The sequence below is a fragment of the Castor canadensis genome, chromosome 6 (assembly GCF_047511655.1).
Source record: "Castor canadensis chromosome 6, mCasCan1.hap1v2, whole genome shotgun sequence".
Taxonomy (NCBI): domain Eukaryota; kingdom Metazoa; phylum Chordata; class Mammalia; order Rodentia; family Castoridae; genus Castor; species Castor canadensis.
Genome location: NC_133391.1, coordinates 77,821,634 through 77,842,440, shown reverse-complemented (window position 1 = coordinate 77,842,440; position 20,807 = coordinate 77,821,634). Strand labels below are relative to the sequence as shown.

At 42.5% G+C, this 20,807-nt stretch overlaps 1 protein-coding gene and 2 pseudogenes across 10 annotated transcripts in view; all 3 read left to right on the top strand.

Annotated features, from left to right (window-relative positions):
• LOC109681333 (protocadherin gamma-C4) overlaps positions 1-20,807 on the top strand; it is a 182,840-nt gene that overhangs the window by 42,857 nt on the left and 119,176 nt on the right. The window contains exon 1 of one of the 10 annotated variants that reach the window (XM_074076819.1): positions 40-3,428. The exons of 6 other annotated variants lie outside the window; for them this stretch is intronic. In XM_074076819.1, the coding sequence (XP_073932920.1) occupies positions 1,857-3,428 (1,572 nt within the window). In that variant the 5' untranslated portion in view covers positions 40-1,856. 3 more of the 10 variants (XM_074076820.1, XM_074076813.1, XM_074076804.1) reach the window with 3 other exon arrangements.
• LOC141410461 (protocadherin gamma-B3-like) lies at positions 8,195-9,328 on the top strand (annotated as a pseudogene).
• Positions 9,326-10,667, top strand: LOC109681330 (protocadherin gamma-B3-like; annotated as a pseudogene).

The window sequence follows — 20,807 nt, the reverse complement described above, 5'->3', positions numbered from 1 at the left end:
TTCTTAACTAACCACGTAAAGTGTGGTAGAAGGCTTCATTGCATATGTCCTTGTCTTTTGACTCAGATTTGAACAATGTGCTGCCTTAAGTATCTTAACCTTATCCAACAAATCAAATATTGATTTTCTCCCTGAAGTGTAAGATTGATTTGTCCATTATTGCAAGTGTTATTGTACAAAATACTTCTTTTTCTTCCTTGTCTTTACATTCCTTCCCTCTGAAGGTTTGTCTCTTTGGGGACTTTAAGGGAGTCCTTTCACCTTCAGCATCTTTTTACTCAAATTTTAGTTTCCTTCCTCTTAGACGAATAGTGCTTCAGAGTAAAGAGTCCTCATCTTATTAGTTTGTGGAAATTGGTGGGGAAAGAATCATTTTGCCCAGTGTCATGGCTTGTTAATGACAGGACATAGGTGGGTATAGCTCCACTGACTTGAAGGTCAACATGTTAAATATCTCAACAAGCTGAGAGTCTTAGAATCCCAGATCCTTTTTTTTAAAGGATGGGTTATATTTGAGGTCTGATGTGTATGCTCTGAAGAGTACATTTTAATAAGTGTGAGATATCATTCTGTCATGCATATTAATAAATTGCTTGAGAAAAATTGTACATAGAAGAAAAGATTTGCAACCTATACTTATGTCATTTTCTATCAAATATTAATTTAAATGTTTTGGTTTTGAGTTATAGATATAAAATATCTTCATTTAAAATTGTTTTACTATCAGGATATTTTTAGGTAAAAATTGCTTTTCTCACAAAATGGACTCTGAAATGTCCATTTTTTTATTTATCTGCTTTCCTTGAAGATAATAGCATTAGAAATCTCTCTAAAAACAAACAGGCCACTTATCGTTGCTCACTAAGTATCTAAGCATGCTTTCATGCATGGGTGATAACCTAAAGATCTGTTCTCCACCCTCACTATGCTGATTGTCACCAAGGGCCTATCACTGTAAAATTTCTAACACTGTAAAATGTATTTGAATACAGTAATAAGCAAATATAAATAGCACAGAGTTAACCAAACCCAAACACTCAGTCTGAAATAGGGCAGCTGCTGTGTTCTTAGACTTTAAATCTGGAAAGTTTCTCAAAGACTTCACAAGTGAAGAAGACTTATTTTTTCTGATTATGATGGCTAATATTTGCAAAGATACATTGAAAGCTGGGTTTGTTTCCTTGGCACTGTTTTGTACAAATTGGGTATGTTTTTATAAATGTATAGCACATAAGAAATGAAGTCTTAAAGTCAACAAAGGTAGGAATTTCAATGTCCACAAAGTCAACGTGGGTTAGAAGTAAATGAAGAATATAGGCTCTTGGGCTGTTGGAGTGGCTCAAGTGATAGTCTACTGCCTACCTAGCACAAGATCCCAAGTTTAAGTCCCAAACTCAGTACCGCCAAAAAAAAAAAAAGAAAAGAAAAAATATATATAGGCTCAATGGCAAATAAAAGTTTTCTAAGTTAAAAGGAATATAATAATTCTATTAATCTCAAGTTTGTGGCAGTGTCTCACTATTTCAGAATTAAAGCTTAATTAGATATAAACGATGATACACAATACAACATTAAGGATATAGCAAAAATATTGGAAATAAAAATATAACTAAAGGGAAATTAAAAATAGAATTGGTGTAGTAACTGGTTAGGACTCTGAGCGTCGCTGTTCACCAAAGTGGGAAAGAAACTGTCGTGGACGCAACCGGATTCGGATTTCATACTGAGCACAGACTAGACAAGCTCCTGGGGAAAGCCACCTATTCCCTCTGCGCCAGAGAAGATGCTCCCCTTGGCTTTAGAGAAATAAGGAAACAGCAGGCTGAACCAGGACTAAGAAAATTGAAGAGAAGGCAATGGCGGATCTACTGAGGTGCTGGGGCTGCGGTGACCTGCTCCTGTTCTTCCTGCTCCTGGGGACGCTGTGGGAGACCGGCAAAGGGCAGATTCGCTATTCGGTGCGGGAGGAGCTGGACAAAGGCTCCTTCGTGGGGAACATCTCCAAGGACTTGGGGTTGGAGCCCCGGGAGCTGGCGGAGCGCGGAGTCCGCATCGTCTCCAGAGGTAGGACGCAGCTTTTCTCTCTCAACCCGCGAGGCGGCAGCTTGGTCACCGCGGGCAGGATCGACCGGGAGGAGCTCTGCGCTCAGAGTCCGCGGTGTCTGGTGAACTTTAATGTCTTGGTTGAGAATAAGATGAAAATTTATGGAGTAGAAGTGGAAATAATTGATATCAATGATAACTTCCCGCGATTCCGGGATGAGGAGTTAAAAGTAAAAGTCAATGAAAATGCGGCTGCGGGGACGCGGTTAGTGCTTCCCTTCGCGCGGGATGCGGATGTGGGCATGAACTCCCTCCAGAGTTACCAGCTCAGTTCCAATCTCCACTTCTCTCTGGACATAAAGAGCGGACCTGATGGACAAAAATACCCAGAACTGGTGCTGGAACAGCCCCTGGACCGTGAGAAAGAGGCTACTCACGATCTCCTCCTCATAGCGTTAGATGGCGGAGACCCAGTCCACTCTAGCACCGCGCATATCCGTGTGACAGTCCTCGACGCAAATGACAATGCGCCCCTGTTCAGTCGAAGCGAATATAGGGTGAGTGTTCCAGAGAACATACCTGTGGGCTCTCCGCTACTCACGCTAACCGCCACGGATGCTGACGAGGGAATAAATGGGAAACTGACCTATTCTTTTCGCAATGAAGAAGACAAAATTTCAGAGACTTTCCAACTTGATTCCAGCCTGGGGGAAATCTCAACTAAGCAATTACTGGACTATGAAGAAATCAGGTTCTACCTCATGGAAGTGGTAGCTCAGGATGGAGGCGCTCTTCTCGCCAGCGCCAAGGTGCTGATCACAGTACAGGATGTGAATGACAATGCTCCAGAAGTAATCCTCACTTCCCTCACCAGTTCTGTTTCTGAAGACTGTCTTCCTGGAACCATTATTGCACTCTTTAGCGTACATGATGGTGATTCTGGAGAGAATGGTGAGATTTCATGTTTTATTCCTAGGGACTTACCTTTCAAGTTGGAAAAGTCAGTTGATAATTATTATCACCTAGTAACAACCAGAGCCCTGGACAGAGAAGAGACTTCGGATTATGACATCACAGTAACTGTCACTGATAGTGGAACACCACCTTTATCTACAGAAAACCACATCTCCCTGAAAGTAGCAGACATCAATGACAACCCACCTGTCTTCTCTCATGCCTCCTACTCTACCTCAATCCTAGAAAACAATCCCAGAGGTGTCTCCATTTTCTGTGTGACTGCTCATGACACAGACAGCGGTGACAATGCTCTGGTCACTTACTCTCTGGCTGAATATACATTTCAGGAAGCTCTTCTGTCCTCCTATGTCTCCATTAACTCTGACACTGGTGTCCTGTATGCACTGCAATCATTTGACTATGAGCAGGTAAGAGATCTGCAGCTACTGGTGACAGCCAGGGACAGTGGGAACCCTCCACTTAGCACCAATGTGTCACTGAGCTTGTTTGTGCAGGATCAGAATGACAACATCCCTGAGATCCTATACCCAGCCCTTCCTACTGATGGTTCCACAGGTGTAGAACTGGCACCCCGCTCTGCAGAGCCTGGATACCTGGTGACCAAGGTAGTGGCAGTGGACAGAGACTCAGGACAGAATGCCTGGCTGTCCTACTGCCTACTGAAGGCCAGCGAGCCAGGGCTGTTCTCTGTGGGGCTGCACACAGGTGAGGTGCGCACAGCAAGAGCCCTACTGGACAGAGATACACTCAAGCAGAGCCTCGTGGTGGCTGTGCAGGACCACGGCCAACCCCCTCTGTCAGCTACCATCACACTCACAGTAGTTGTGGCAGACAGCATCCCTGATATCCTGGCTGACTTGAGCAGCATCAACACCCCCACTGGCCCCCAGGACTCAGACCTCACACTCTACCTAGTGGTAGCAGTGGCCGCTGTCTCCTGTGTCTTTTTGGCCTTTGTTATTGTGCTTCTAGCCCTCAGACTGAGGCGCTGGCACATGTCACGCTTGCTGCAGCCTTCAAGCAGATTGGCCAGTATGCCAGCCTCCCACTTTATGGGCATGGATGGAGTGCAGGCTTTCCTGCAGACCTATTCCCATGAGGTCCCCCTCACCACAGATTCCAGGAAGAGCCACCTGATCTTCCCCCAGCCCAACTATGCTGACAGACTCATCAGTGAAGGGAGTAGTGAAAAAAGTGAGCCTCTTCTGATATGTGATAAGATAAATGCAAACAAGGAAGAACCAGGAGTTGTTCAGGTTAGTTTTCTCTTTTAATAAGAATAATTCTAGCATTGTCTTCCGTCATTTTTCTGCTACAATCAAAATCAGATAATTACATAGTGAATCATTATTTGCTCAATTGGAGAGTAACTTTATTTTGTTCGATAGTTGATGCTAATTTGCCTTCAAATTAGTTGGGGGGCTTACTATCGTTTCTCAATCTGTGAATGTTTCAAAAAATAAAGTGGTAAACAATCATTTTACCACTTTCGTTAGTTTGAAACAGCTGTTCTGTTAATAGAAGAGTTGTTCTATTAGTTCAAATTACTAGATGTATTGTTCTCTGTTGAATATTTGCCTAGAGACACAATTGGTGAACCTGCTTTGTAAAGGATATTTGCAGGATTTATATTTTAGTATACCTGAAGTTAGCATAAAGATAGAATTTCTAGTATTTGCATAAATTGGTGGAAGAATACAGAAAGCTTTTGCACTATAAATATGAAAAATGTGGATTGAGAGTCTTTGCTCCCATTTCCTGCCTGGGGAACAGGAAATGTCTCTCCCCCCCGCCCCGCCCCTGACACTGTTGCTCTTACTCTGGAGATAACCTGCTTTCAGGTTCAAAGAGTAATCCTTTCCTAATAAGATTTACTATTACTTTTACTGAAAAAAAAAGAAATACGGATTGAGTTTATAATGATGATAATTTCCAGCATTCTAAAATCAGAAAGGTTTGGGTTAACCCATGTAATTACTGGTTATGTGTATTTGTTGAAAGAAGAAATCAATGAGAAGGAACTTTAGTACTTTGCTTTATTCTGTGATATAGGTTAAAGTCTCTGAAGAGTTAGATACTGCTAGTTTCAACAAATATAAATACGTCAAATAAGGCATCTACCAGTTACAGATGGTCTCTTCACTTATTGGAGTCAATATCTGCCCAAATGTTTGCATTTCTGTAAGTACAGGCACAATTATACTTTAGTACAAGAGTCTAAGATTTGTATTTGAAAAATCTATGCAACTTAAGAATGGCTTGGAGCCAGGCCCTAGTGGCTCATGTGTATAATCCTAGCAACTTGTGAGGCTGAGATCAGGAAGATCATGGTTTGAGGTCAGCCCTGGCAAATAGTTCAAGAGACCCCATCTCCAAAAAACCAGAGCAAAATAGATAGGAGGTGTGGCTCAAGCAGTATGGTGCCTCCTTTGCAAGTGTGAAGTCCTGAGTTCAAACTCCAGTCACACCAAAAGAAAAAAATGGCTTGAAGTTTTAAAATTAATTTCTGAGGTATGTTCTCATCTTAAATTAATAGATAGTTTCCTTAATGAAATGCTAGTCTATGAATCTCAAATTCCAGAAGCATGGGTTGCATAAGGGAATGGCTAATTGATTCATTTTCTACATCTGATTTGGTGAGGATGATTTTATTTGCTCCTTAGTAAAATACTTTTCAACCTTTAAAGTTTGTTCCTTTGACACTTTAAACATCAAATGAAAATTATGAATAAATAGGGGGAAATGGCTGTGGAACATTAATAGCAGGGTTGTAGGCTATGTTGCTCAACAACATTAAAAGTTTATTGACACATTTTGAAGCCTGGAACCACTTGATTTTTCTTTTTAAACATTTATTTAAAACACAACCAATTACATGTATAGATGGACAGCTCTGACCTTAATGTACAATTAGCACTGAGCAGCGAATGCATCCAAAGAATAACAAGAGAATCTGTATGATAGATGCTGACATCATTCACTTCTACTTGGAAACTCGAGTTTCCATTATTTTTTAGAGAAAACTTACAGATTTGAGTATGTATTCTGAGATAACTTTTTTGTGCAATGGAAAAACATCTTTTCAACTCTATACACTGCTAATAGATTATAAAATATTTTCCCCACACACTCTCAATAGATGTATTATATATACCACATACTCTTTGAACTATTTGAATCTTTAGTTTCATATGTGTTCTGAAGAGATAGCTTTTCTATTGAAATTAAAGTGTTCCTTCAATGGTGGAGGATACTTTTCTTTAGTATGTTTTGGACTCATCTTGGTTTTGCAATTTTTTTATGTTTGTATAAAATAAAGATGGCAGTGAATGGTTGTCTACAATCCTAGGCAGGACAATCAGTTTAAGATGCTATAATGCTTTTTCATTGTAAGGTGAGACCATGTTGCAGCACCTGCCAAGTTTTACAATAACAACATATCATATATATTAAAGAGACTTTCTTCATGAAGACTTTCTAGTTTGGAAATGATTCAAAGTGAAAGATGTCTGGCAGAAACAGAGATATTGGCACACTTATTAACCAAAACAAAATGTTTAGATGCTCATATGGTAGCTTGGGAACCATGCTACCAGAAAAAATTAAAGATAAATGTCTTTCTTGCAATACATAGGTACAAGGACTCATACTTTTCTTCAAAATCCATATCACTCACCACTATTAAGCTACTTAAGAAGAAACAGTACACTTGAGGACAACTGTAATGTACTGTTGAAAATAGCATTTGTGATATAGTTTTTCAATCATACTATTTAATTTAAAATAGACACTTGGAAACTAAGGAAAAGAGTCTCTTGCTTCTTACTATACTGTTTTATAAGGATTATCAATCTTCTTGTTGACCTATCAGTTCTTTTCAGAGGAAGATGATAAAGACAGTATTTTCACACAGGCCTATAATCCCAGCACTAGGGAGGTTGAGGCAGGAGGATCAGGAGTTTGAGGCCAGCATGGGCTGTGTAGCAATACCCTGTCTCAAAAAAAAGATAATATTTTCAGAAACTGAAACATAGGATAAAACTAAGATCTATGAGATTTATAACTTTTATAAGTTAGGAGAAAAGAAAATAAAGTGAAATGATAAAACACATCAAACTGATATTTCAAGAACTTTTATACATCTTCTGCAATCATCAACACTTACTTTCATTGGTATGCCTTTCTATATGTTATTTTATTGGATCCTCACCTCTAAGATAATAGGGAAGTTGTTATTATAACCATTTTATGAAAACGGAAGCTAAAAGTATAACGATGCCAATAAAGTCTTTACTACTTTCTGAGCGGTAAAAAACACTTGATTTGACTTGGCACTCAAGATGGAAGAAATGACAGCCAGACTGAAGTAAAATAAATATTTAGTAAAAATTATTGCAAAAATGAAAGATGAAATATGTAGTAGGGTATTTTTTGCGGGGGAGGGGAAGTGGTAAAGGGGCGCTCTACCACTTGAGCTACGCCCCCAGCCCGAATGTGTGGTAGAATTTTCTTCTGATCTGCTGTTTATTTGGAGCTGTCGGCACTACTGCAGTTCCACATCCGAGGCGCTAGGTGCCGCTGTTGGCCAGTGCTGAGTGAAATATCAGCAACTCAAGAGGCTACTACCGAATGTCAGATGATTGCGGACTTGGGGGGTTCGGGGGAGTGCGCACTGCCTCCGCTGCTTGCCTGGGAGATCTTCATCAGAGAACACACCGCCAAGACAAAGCAAGTGGTCATTCCTGCTCAGAGAAGTCTTGGGATCGCTCTACTCAGAATCAAAAAGGAACGGAATGAGAAACCGCTTGGGAGTTAAGGGGCCTTGCACGGTTAAGGCGAATGTCATTTCTTTTCCCACGGTCTTCATTCTGCCTGGGGCTCTCAGAGCAGATTCACTCCCTCTTTCCGGAAGAGCTAGCCAGGAGTTCGCTGGAGGGGAACCTTGTCAAGGATCTGGGACTTGGCTTTTGGGATTCAGTGTTGTGGGTTAATGCAGAGAAAAAAAATTCTTCATGGCCAATACCGAGAATGGGGACTTACTTGTGAGCTATCTTATAGACCGAGAGCAGATTTGAGGCAAGAAGTCCACGTATGTTCTGGAATTCGAAATGGTTCCTGAAAGCCCTTAAACTTTTTCCATATAACTATACTGATTAAGGATATCATCCTCAACATGCCAACCTTTAGGAGAAATATCGCAGAACTCCAAACCAGCGAAGTGGCACTAACTGGACCCGCCTTTGCCCTGGAATCCGCGCAAAATAGATGTCGATTCATTACAGCAGTACTTCCTCCAACCGGGACGGCACTTCTCTTCCATTCAAAAGGAGAACCCAGCCAGGCATCCGTGGCTCACGCCTATAATCTTAGCTACTTGGAAGACTCAGATCGGGCGGCTTGTGGTTCAAGACCAGCCAGGACAAAGAGTTCCTGAGATTTCCGCCCCCCTCCAAAATAACCAGAGCAAAATGGACTAGAGGTGTGGCTCAAGCGTGAAGCTCTGACTTCAAACGAGAGAGAGAGAGAGAGAGAGAGAGAGAGAGAGAGAGAGAGATTGAGAGAGACCCAGATGCAGTAGTTACCCCGAGCTGGTACTGAAAACGCCTGTAGACAGGGAAGAGCAGTCCTGTTACTGCTAAAGACAGGGGCGTCTTTCCAGCTGCTGCACCATCTAGGGTAATTGTTGCAGATGCAAATAATAACCCTCCTCTCAGTATTCACCAGGACTTGTACAGGGTCATTGTCCCACTTCTCAGTGCTAAGAGTGATGGCCACTGACCTAGATGACACTGTCAATGCCAAGATCACCTACCCCTTCATCAGTACGGGTAAGGCAGTGAGACAGCTGTTCAAGCTGGACAGTAAAAGAGGGGCACTCACCACTGGTAGAAGATTGGACTTTGAAGAAACAGAGAGCTACACAATTGGGGTGGAAGAAAAAGATGGTGAAAGTCACACTGAGCACTGTAAAATGAAAATAGATATTTTAGATGAAAACAATGCCCCTAACATTACAGCGAATTCTGAATCCCAACATATACAAGATGTTGAACTGGGGGCTGCTATTGCTCTGTTCAAAACACGTAATCTAGATTCTCCAATTAAGGGCTAGTGGAGTGGCTCAAGCAGTAGAGCACCTGCCTAACAAGCATGAGACCCTGAGTTCAAACCCCAGTGTTGTGAAAAGATTAAATTTTTAAAAAAAGAAAAGAAAAGGTAGAGTCTTGCTTTAATGGAGAAATCCTGTGCCAACTAAAAGGAAAATTCCCATTTAAAATTACTCAGGCCAGATGCCAGAGGCTGAGATCCTGAAGATTGTGGTTTGAGGGCAGCCCAGGGAAACAGTTCGAGAAACCTCGTCTCCAAAATAATCGGATCAAAATGGACTGGGGGTGTGGCTCAAGCTGTAGGGCACCTGCTTTGTAAGAGTGAAGCCCTGAGTTTAAACCCCAGTCCTACCTCCCCCACCAAAAACATAGCTCAAGATATAAAACACATATATAGGTTGGTAACAAACTGAGCCCTGGACTGGGACAGATTCCAGAGTACAGCCACATTCATGGGTAATCCACCCCTGTCCTCTAGCACAAACTTCACCTTATACATCTCTGTTGTCAAAGACACCGCTCCTATTTTCCACCATGCCTCCCAGGTGGTCCATATATCTGTGAACAAATCACGTGGAGTTTCCATTGCTCAAGTCAGCGCCTTGTATCCTGACTTGGGACCTAACAGCCACGTATCCTATTTCGTCTTGGCAAACGACCTGGAGCCAAGGGCACTATCATCCTACGTGTCTGTGAGCGCACACAGTTGGTCTTGGACTACTAGCAGCTGTGCACCTTCTAGCTGAAGCTGCAGACCCGCTGCCAGGGCTCACCTGCGCCACGCTTAGCACCAAAATGAGTCTGCACTTGCTGGTGGTGGACCGCAATGACAAAGTGCCAAGGGTGCTGTACCCTTCGCTGTCACCTGATGATATGGTGCGGAGTGCCCTAAAACCCGGGTACATGGTCACCAAAGTGGTGGTGGTGATCACCTACTCAGGATACAATACCCGGCTTGACCTACCAAGTGCTGCAGACCAGGAATCCCTGACTCTTCAGTCTAGGGCAGCACCCAGACAATATTCCCACAGTTCAAGCTGGGGCGACAGGGACATGACCACCATCAACTGCACCTAATCTTTGAGGATAGCTTACAAGAGGTTCTGCCGGATCTTAGTGATCACCCATTGCATTCCGAACCCCGACCCTCTTCCAGGAAGTTTTTCCTGGTGTTGTGGTCTTGGCCTTGATCTCTGTGTTCTTTCTCCTTGCTCTGGTCTGGCTATTGCTCCATGCTTGGGACACTCCACCTGGTCTCTGCTCCAAGCATGTACGGGGGTTCTCACCAATTACAATGAAGGGACTTTGCCTTATTCCTACAATGTATGTTCTGCCTTTCATTCTTCAAAGTCTGAGCTTAAATTTCTCAATATAAACTTTGAAAATGCTTTACCACAAGATCTTCAATGTCATCAAGCTTCCTGGTTTGAAAGTGTCAGTAACAACAATACAAACATGACTTCTAATTCAGTCAATTTGCAAATGGTGAATTTCTTCAAACCTTTCCTCCATAAATATAACCAGGCTTCATTCAATTAACTAATTTAGATATTCAAACTATAGAAATTAAGTATGCTCTGATTTCACTGTTTTATTAATTTTTGTGCATAGACTTTATAAGGCTAGGAAATTCTTTGTAGGTGCATCTGTGTTACAATTGTTCTTTCATAGAAAGTCTCCTTGTGATGTTCTTAAATTTTTGTTGATCCTCAAACAATGTAATCATGAACATTTTAATAGTCATGTCTCACACTGTCATTATGAGACATTATCTATCCTGAATTAAACAAAACTCTACACATTTAAGTGACCTACCTTCAGTGCAGCCATTTGTAAGTATATTAAGTATAATATAATGAACATATTAAAAATATATTTTGTGAGGTCTGTGTATTACCGTTTCATTTGCATTTTTACAAAGAATACACAGATGTAACCTACCTTCAGGTAGTTTTTAATCTATATATTAATAAAAACAGATAATGACTTCTAAAACTGGCAAGTCTTGTGGCAACTGGCAAGTAGTAGATTGGTTCAAAATGGGTTTGTGATTGTTGGTGTCCTTATTGAAAATGGAACAAATGTAACTGATGGTGGAGTATGATAAATCAAGAGTTACAGGCGAACGTAATACCATTTCCGTCCTCCAAGATTCTAAAAGATATCTTCACAAAAAATAAGTAGAGACTTTTGGTGAACGCTTAAAATAATTCTAAATCAAATCTTTTATTCTAAATGTTTCCTTCTCGGAGGAGAGGAATTTGAATGTCATCTCTGCAGATTTAACAAATCTGTACGGTTTCACAAAACGGTGCAGTATTAAGTTAGAACTCTAAGTGTCGCTGTTCACTAACCCGGACAAGAAAATCAATGGGAACTCGAGTTACATCCTCCAGCCAGCCACAAGCCGATCAAACACCAAACTGCGCAGATATTGCGACCTGAAATGGCTCGTAACTGGACTCTACTCACTTAAGGATCTTGACCTCTAATTCTGTGGATCACAAAGTGATGCGAACCTGTTCTTCCTATTAATCCCGGGGAACTGTATCAACCCAGTCATGGCGGCTCTGCCAAAGCGCGGCGAGCTGCTCCTGCTCTTCGCTCTCCTGCAGTCGTTGTGGGGGATCGGAGCTGGACAGATCCGCTACTCCGTTCCTGAGGAGTTGGAGAAAGGTTCCTTCGTGGGGAACATCTCCAAGGACCTGGGGTTGGAGCCCCGGGAGCTGGCGGAGCGCGGAGTCCGCATCGTCTCCAGAGGTAGGACGCAGCTTTTCTCTCTCAACCCGCGAGGCGGCAGCTTGGTCACCGCGGGCAGGATCGACCGGGAGGAGCTCTGCGCTCAGAGTCCGCGGTGTCTGGTGAGTTTTAACATCCTTGTGGAGGATGAAATGAAGCTGTACCCTGTGGAAGTGGAAATAGTGGACATTAATGACAATGCGCCCCGATTCTTAAGGGAAGAATTGGAAGTGAAAATTCTGGAAAACGCAGCTCCATCCTCTCGTTTTCTACTAATGGAGGTCGATGATCCTGATGTGGGAATGAACTCTCTTCAGAGCTTCAGTGTCAGCAGTAATAATCATTTCTCGGTGGATGTACAAAGCCAAGCCCATGGGCCCAAGTACCCGGAGCTGGTGCTGGAGCATGCCCTGGACCGGGAGGGAGAAGCCATTCACCACCTAGTACTTACCGCCATGGATGGTGGTGACCCTGTCCGCTCAGCCATGGCACGAATTCTGGTAACTGTCCTAGATGTGAATGACAATGCTCCCATGTTCACTCAGCCTGTCTACAAAGTGAGTGTTCTTGAAAATCTGCCAGTAGGTACACCAGTGTTGTCAGTAAATGCCACTGACCAGGATGAAGGAGTCCATGCAGAAATAAATTATTCCTTCGTGAAGATCACAGAAAAGATCTCACAGATTTTCTCCTTGAATGTTTTGACTGGAGAAATTTCAACTTCTGCAACTCTAGACTATGAGGACTTGAGCTTTTACGAGTTGGATGTTGAAGCCCGAGATGGGCTAGGTCTTCAAGACAGAGCAAAAGTCTTAATAACCATCTTGGATGTGAATGATAATGTACCAGAAGTGGTTGTTACATCTGTAAGCAAAGCAATTGCTGAAAATGAGCCTCCAGGAACAGTAGTTGCTCTTTTTCAAGTGTACGATCGAGACTCTGGACTGAATGGCCAGGTAACATGTTCCATCTCAAGAAGTCTCCCTTTTGAATTGGAAAAATCAGTAGACAATTATTATCGATTAGTGACAAATACAGTTCTAGACCGGGAGCAGGTGTCTTTGTACAACATAACTGTGACAGCCACAGACAAAGGAACACCACCTCTGTCTACAAAAAAATTCATCTCCTTAAGTGTGTCTGACACTAATGACAACCCGCCCATCTTCTCCCATTCATCCTACTCTGTATACATCCCTGAGAACAACCCCAGAGGCACTTCCATCTTCTCCTTGAAGGCACTTGATCCTGACAGTGAAGAGAATGCCCAAGTCGTCTACTCCCTAGCCAAAGAAACTTTCCAGGGTGCACCTCTGTCCTCCTACCTCTCCATCAACCCCAATACTGGTGTCCTGTATGCACTGTGCTCCTTTGATTATGAGCAGTTTAGAGACTTGCAGCTACTAGTGACAGCCAATGACAGAGGGAACCCACCACTCAGCAGTAATGTGTCACTGAAACTCTTTGTGCTGGACCAGAATGACAATGCACCCGAGATTCTGTATCCTGTCCTCCCCACTGATGGTTCTACTGGTGTGGAGCTGGCTCCCCGCTCTGCAGAGCCTGGATATCTAGTTACCAAGGTGGTGGCAGTGGACAAAGACTCAGGACAGAATGCCTGGCTGTCCTACCGCTTAATCAAGGCCAGTGAGCCAGGGCTTTTCTCCGTGGGTCTTCACACAGGTGAGGTGCGTACAGCAAGGGCCTTGTTGGACAGAGATGCGCTCAAGCAGAGCCTCGTGGTAGCTGTGCAGGACCATGGCCAACCCCCTCTCTCAGCCACCGTCACGCTTACTGTGGCTGTGGCCAACAGCATCCCTGATGTCCTGGCGGACCTGGGCAGCATCAAGACCCCTGCTGATCCTGAGGACTCAGACCTCACACTTTACCTGGTGGTGGCAGTAGCTGCTGTTTCCTGTATATTCTTGGCCTTTGTTATGGTGTTGCTGGTGCTCAGACTGCAGCGTTGGCACAAGTCAAAGTTGCTGAAGGTTACGAGTGGGGGATTGTCAAGTGTGCCCACCTCACACTTTGTGGGCGTGGACGGGGTGCGCGCTTTCCTGCAAACCTATTCCCATGAGGTGTCGCTCACCTCGGACTCAAGAAAGAGCCATCTGATCTTCCCCCAGCCCAACTATGCCCACACTCTCATCAGCCAGGAGGGCTGTGAGAAAAATGAACCTCTATTAATACAGGAAGATTCAGGGTTTTGTAAAGAGGAAGACTCTTTTGTTCAGGTGAGATTACTGCTTTTATTGTTTTTTTTAAAACAGGAAATTTAAAGATTCTATTTGACCAGTGCTAAGTTTTCTCAGCCTCTTGGAACCACATATGCTATGGTTTGGTTATGAAATGTCTCCCAGAGACACACTTGGTCCTTGATGCGAGAGTATTTAGAGGTGGGCTGTTGGAAATTGATTGGGTTGGTGAATTCATAGTTGAATAGAGGTGATGGATAAGTGGAAGTTGAGGAGGAAGTTAGTTACTGCCATGCTTTCCTGCTGTACACATGCCTGTTGCCATGATGTTCTACCTCACCACAGCCTAAAGTAGTGAGGCCAGTCTGCCTTGGACTGAAACCGCTGAAATCATGAGCCAAAATGAACCTTTACTCCTTTAAGTTGGTTCCTCACAGGTACTTTGTCAAAGAAATGAAAATCTAGCATGATACAAATTCCTGGTGTTTTTCATTTATATCAGTAAATCTCTTTTAAATCTTAGTTTTCTTAAAAATATTAGCTCTAGATTCTTTCAGCCTTTCTCTTACTGGAAAACTTATCTGTACCTTTGATCTTATATACCTCATTTCTTAGGCTTTTTCCCTTATAATGTGACATTTATGAAATCCTTTTTCTAATTTGAAAAACAGCTGATGGGGGCAATGTAACTAACACATAAGCTTAATATATAAACCTATTTGGAATTGCCATTATGAATCTCCTCCCATATAATGAATATATTGTAATAAATAATTTTTTTAAAAAGCTGAACTGCAACCTCTGCTAAATAAGATCAAGATCTTAGTTTGTTCTCAATGTCACTTAATAATAGCAAATGTTTCCTAGAATAATGGAGAGTCATCATTTTAGGGATATTTTCCCTATTTATTTCTTAGGAATTAAAGGGTTTTTTTAAAGATTCATTGATGCTGATGACAGGGAATACATGATCTTTGGTGTTTAAAAGGCTTGGATAATATTCCTAGAACGAGTTTTCATTCATCTGAGCCAGTCAAAATCTCCATGGTCTTCTAACTAAAATTAAAATTAGTTAAGTTTATTTTTTTTGCCCTATCTACATCACACAATTCTGGGAAAATAAAACAATTTTATAAAATGTTTTTTCAAACTATAAAGCAGTATAGTGAACAAGTATTTGTTGATATCATAATCATTATATTTCATTGCTAAGAAAGTATAAGTACCTGGTGTTGTGTGCCTACTACAATGTCTTCTGCATATTTTGTGTTTGATAATATTTAATAATTAAAATGAATTTTAATATAGGCTCTGTAGTGACCACTTATAAAGTAGTATAGATCTGGCTGGTGATTGGGAGAAGGATTAATAAGATTCAAATAAGAATTTCAATTATTTAGTATTCAAAAGTAAGTTCGTGATGGTTAGCCCAGTGTGTCACAATGGTAGTTCTAGCACTCAGGACACTGAGGCAGAAGGATCACAAGTTCAATGCTAGCCTATGCTATATAGTGATACCCTATGAAAGAAAGGAGTGGGGAGGGGAGCCGGGTGCCAGTGGCTGATGCCTGTTATCCTAGCTACTCAGGAGGCAGCCATCAGCAGGATTGAGGTTCAAAGCCAGCCTGAGCAAATAGTTGCACTAGACCCTATCTCAAAAACCTCTTCACAAAAAAAAAGGGCTGGTGGAGTGGCTCAAAATGTAGGCCCTGAGCTCAAACCCAAAAAGTTTGAACGCAAAAAGAAAGAAAGAAAAAGGTGTGGTGGTTCACACCTATAATCCCAGAACTCAGAAGAAAGGAGGATCTCAAATTCAAGGCCAACTGCAGTTACATAGCTAGGTCCTGTCTCAAAAAAAAAAAAAAAGGAAATTGATAGCAATGGAATAGAAGATTCTATAATTTGATGAGTTATTTTTTTCCAATTTTGAGTTAAAGAATTCTGTTACCTGACAATAGATGGGTGGCCAGTCGAGCTCTTAAATTTGATATGCACGTGAAAAAAAAACATGAGAAGAGATTGAAAATGTGTAAGAACCTCCTTTGAAGCCTGACTTTGTCAGAACATTGAGAGCCTGGGGGTGTGGCTTAGTGGTAGAGCACTTGCCAGCCATGCTCAAGGCCCTGAGTTCAATCTCCAGCACTATAAAAATACATAAATAGATAAATGAATAAATAAATAGCATTGAACTTGCCTAGCATGCCTGAAACCCTGGGCGCAAACCCCATCACTAGGAAGAAAAAACGGAAAAGAATAAACTTTGACGTTTTGTATTTTGTTTTGTTTTGGTTTTGAGGCACGGTATTGCTATGTAGCATAGTTTGGCCTCTGACTTTTGATCTCCCTGCACCCACTCCCAAGTGCTGGGACTACAGGCATGTACCAAAATGGCCAGATATTGATGGTTTTAAGTAAGATTATAAGAATTCTTCATGTTTCACTAAGCCAATGTTATGATATTTACATTTCTGCAATTTTTTTTGCAATACTGGGGCTTGAAGTCAGGGCCTACACCTTGAGCCACTCCACCACCCCTTTTTTGTGAAGAGTTTTTTTTTAGATAGGGTCTCTCGAACTATTTGCCCAGGCTGGCTTCGAACTGCTATCCTCCTGATCTACGCCTCCTGAGTAGCTAGGATTACAGGCGTGAGCCAACAGCCCCCGGCATTTCTACAATTTTATAGGAGTACTTATTTCAAGTTTCCAAATGCATCTGACTAACCAAAAGATTCCATGAATACCATTTCAAATCTGATTTGTTTGGACATTTGTGATATGATTCTTTGACGGTTTTTAAATCAGAATTTTATAACAAATTGCAATTTCAGGAAAATTACATCTTAGGTATTAGTCATGTAAGTTCAATGGTCTCCTACACAAATATGATGATTTGTTTTGTATACTTTGAGAGTATGAATGTTATTTTACTATATTTGAGTGATTTGAACTGCATCTTGGACATCCATCATTATAGCTAACTGTGTTTCATGAACAGTAGGCTGGTTTATTTTATTCTTTTACCCAAGTTGTCTGTGACCATTTCATTTAAACAAATAAAACATTTCACTGGCAGGAAAAAACTACCAGATTATATTCATGCAATAGTCACTCATTCATGTGGATTGACCAACTGTTAAACCTCCTGGCAATCATGGATTTGCTAACTTCTGACTGAATGTAACTCTTCAATCTACCCACCATATAAATCATTGATATTAAGATAAGCTGTAGAGAATTTGAGCATATACTGAATTTTGAAGCATCCGGGCAAAAAATTCTACCAAATTATTGAGCTGTTTTATCATCTATGTAAACTGTACATTTCTAATCAAACTTCTGTCGAAGTGACAGCTGTCAACAGGAAGGAACAAAATCTCAGAATCATTGTAAAATATCTACATCTTTGGAGTAAACTAAACAGAACTTCAAACAAATAGTTCTTCAGTAGAAAAAAAAAGATTCCACAAAGAAAATGAAGATAATTAACACAATGCTTGGCAAGTTTTTTATCACAAGTTCAGAATTCTTCCCAGTAACTCAATAACAACATACCATCTCTAAAGCTACAAAAAAATTTCAATTTGCTATAGTAACCTTATGCTATATTTTATTAAATCTATCTTTGCTGGACAGTAGAGATCGTTAATGTTTAATTTTGTTGTGGAGTAACTTAGAAAACATAAATACTAGAATAATGAAGCCAGTTATTCCGTGTACAAGGAGTAAATATATACTTAAATAACATTTACCATTTTACCTGCAATAGTTGATTTTCTATGTGCAACAAAGTGTGAGTCACTGACCAAGAAAGTAACTTGCAATACAAAAATCCATTTTAAAAATTTATCCGGGATTTTCAAATACCCATCTTTGAGCACAGTTGCATTAATCCAGTGTCTACAAAATGTATTATAAAGTATATCAAAGATATCGGGAGTGAAGAAACTTAAGTAAACGGAAATTTTGAAGGATAAAACAACTTTCTGTAAAATCAGTTTATTTTGCTTCAATATGGTGTAGTAACTCAGTAAGGACTCTGAGCGCCGCTGTTCACCAACCAGGGAAAAGAGGTGCGACAGCTGCAACAGAACCACCTAGTTTCACAGCGCAGAGAGACAGACTGAGACAAGCCCTCTTGCAAGCTGCACCAAACTCGAGCCTCTCTGCTGGATTCCTGGCTTCTCTTCTGAACTCAGGGGATCCACGGGGACACACCTGGGTTCCGAAGCAGGACAGGGACCTTTCAATGCCAAAGCAAGGTCAGCAGGGCAGCAATGGCGACTCGGCAGAGGGGCGGAGACTATAAAGGATTAGTCCTGTTCTCCATCCTCCTGGGAACCTGGTGGGAAGCCTGGGCAGGACAAATTCTCTACTCCGTGTCTGAAGAGTCAGACAAAGGGTCTTTTGTGGGGAACATCTCCAAGGACCTGGGACTGGCGCCCCAGGAGCTGGCAGAGCGCAAAGTCCGCATCGTCAATAAAGGTAGGGTGCAGCTCTTTGATCTGAACCCGAGAAGCGGCAGCTTGGTCACTGCGGGCAGGATAGACAGGGAGGAGCTATGCGCTCAGAGCGCGCGGTGTGTGGTGACCTTTAACATCTTGATGGAAGATAAAATGAGTCTTTACCCTATAGAAGTGGAAATAATGGATCTTAATGACAACACACCTAGATTCTTGACGGAAGAAATAAACGTAAAAATAATGGAAAATACAGCTCCTGGGATGCGGTTTCCGCTAAACGAGGCAGTAGATCTAGATGTGGGCACGAACTCCCTCCAGAGATACCAGCTCAGCCCCAATCGCCACTTCTCCCTGGTTGTGCAAAGTGGAGACGATGGAACTAAGTACCCGGAACTGGTGCTGGAGAAGGTTCTGGACCGGGAGCAAGAGGTGATACACCATCTGGTCCTCACAGCCTACGATGGCGGGAACCCACCCTTATCTGGCACTGCTAACATTCAGGTGACAGTGGTGGATGTCAATGATCACACACCAGTCTTCTCTCTGTCCCAGTATCAGGTAACTGTCCCTGAAAATGTGCCAGTAGGCACAAGACTTCTTACAGTAAATGCTATCGATCCAGATGAGGGATTCAACGGGGAAGTGACGTATTCTTTTCGGAAAATAACGCCAAAACTTCTACAAATATTCCACCTGAGTTCCCTTACAGGAGAATTGACCATTTTAAAAGGTCTGGATTATGAAGAATCCAGCTTCTATGAAATGGAAGTTCAGGCTCAGGATGGTCCTGGTAGTCTGACAAAGGCAAGAGTACTGATCACAGTTTTAGATGTGAACGACAATGCCCCAGAAGTGACTGTAACATCTGTAAGCAGCCCAATTCCTGAAGACACACTTCCTGGAACAGTTATTGCTCTTTTCTACCTCCAAGACAGAGACTCAGGGAAGAATGGTGAGGTAACCTGCGCTCTCCCAGAATATCTGCCCTTCAAATTAGAAAGGTCAATAGATAATTATTACAGATTGATTACAGATAAAACCCTGGACAGGGAAAAGCTCTCTGTGTACAACATCACACTGAAAGCCATGGATGGTGGAACCCCTCCCCTGTCAACGGAAACGCAAATATCTGTGCAAGTGGAAGACACCAATGACAACCCACCCACCTTCCCCCACTCCTCTTACTCCATCTGCCTCCCTGAGAACAACCCCAGAGGCACCTCCATCTTCTCAGTGACTGCCCATGACCCTGATAGTGACAAGAATGCTCAGGTCACTTATTCCTTGGATGAAGACACCATCCAGGGGGAGCCAGTGTCTTCCTATTTCTCTATCAACTCTGACACTGGTGTCCTATATGCGCTTCGATCTTTTGACTATGAGCAGTTTCGTAACCTACAACTGAGAGTGACTGCACGTGACAGTGGGAACCCTCCTCTTAGCAGCAATGTGTCACTGAGCCTGTTTGTGCTGGACCAGAATGACAATGTACCTGAAATCCTATACCCCACCCTTCCTACGGATGGCTCCACTGGTGTGGAACTGACACCCCGCTCAGCAGAACCTGGATACTTAGTAACCAAGGTGGTGGCAGTAGACAAAGACTCAGGACAGAATGCCTGGCTGTCCTACCGCCTGCTCAAGGCCAGTGAGCCAGGACTTTTCTCCGTGGGGCTACACACGGGCGAAGTGCGCACAGCAAGGGTCCTGCTGGACAGAGATGTGCTGAAGCAGAGCCTCGTGGTGGCTGTGCAGGACCATGGCCAGCCTCCTCTCTCGTCCACTGTCACACTCACCATTGCTGTGGCAGACAGCATCCCTGATGTCCTAGCAGACCTGAGCAACATCAGGACCCCCATTCACACTGATAATTCAGACCTCACACTCTACCTGGTTGTGGCAGTGGCCGTGGTCTCCTGTGTGTTCCTTGTCTTTGTTATAGTGCTGCTGGCGCTCAAAATGAGGCACTGGCACAAGACACACCTGCTCCAGGCTGCAGGAGGTGGGATGGAGGATATACCTGCCTCACACTTTGTGGGTGTGGACGGGGTGCGCGCTTTCCTGCAGACCTATTCCCATGAGGTGTCGCTCACCTCGGATTCTCGGAAGAGCCACATCATCTTCCCCCAGCCCAACTATGTGGATACTCTCATCAGCCAGGAGAGCTGTGAGAAAAATGACTCTTTGTTAACATCCTTAGATTTTCATGAGTGTAAGGATGAGGTCCCAAGCATTCAGGTGAGTTTGATTTTTCCTTTTATCTTCATTTCCACATGAATTAT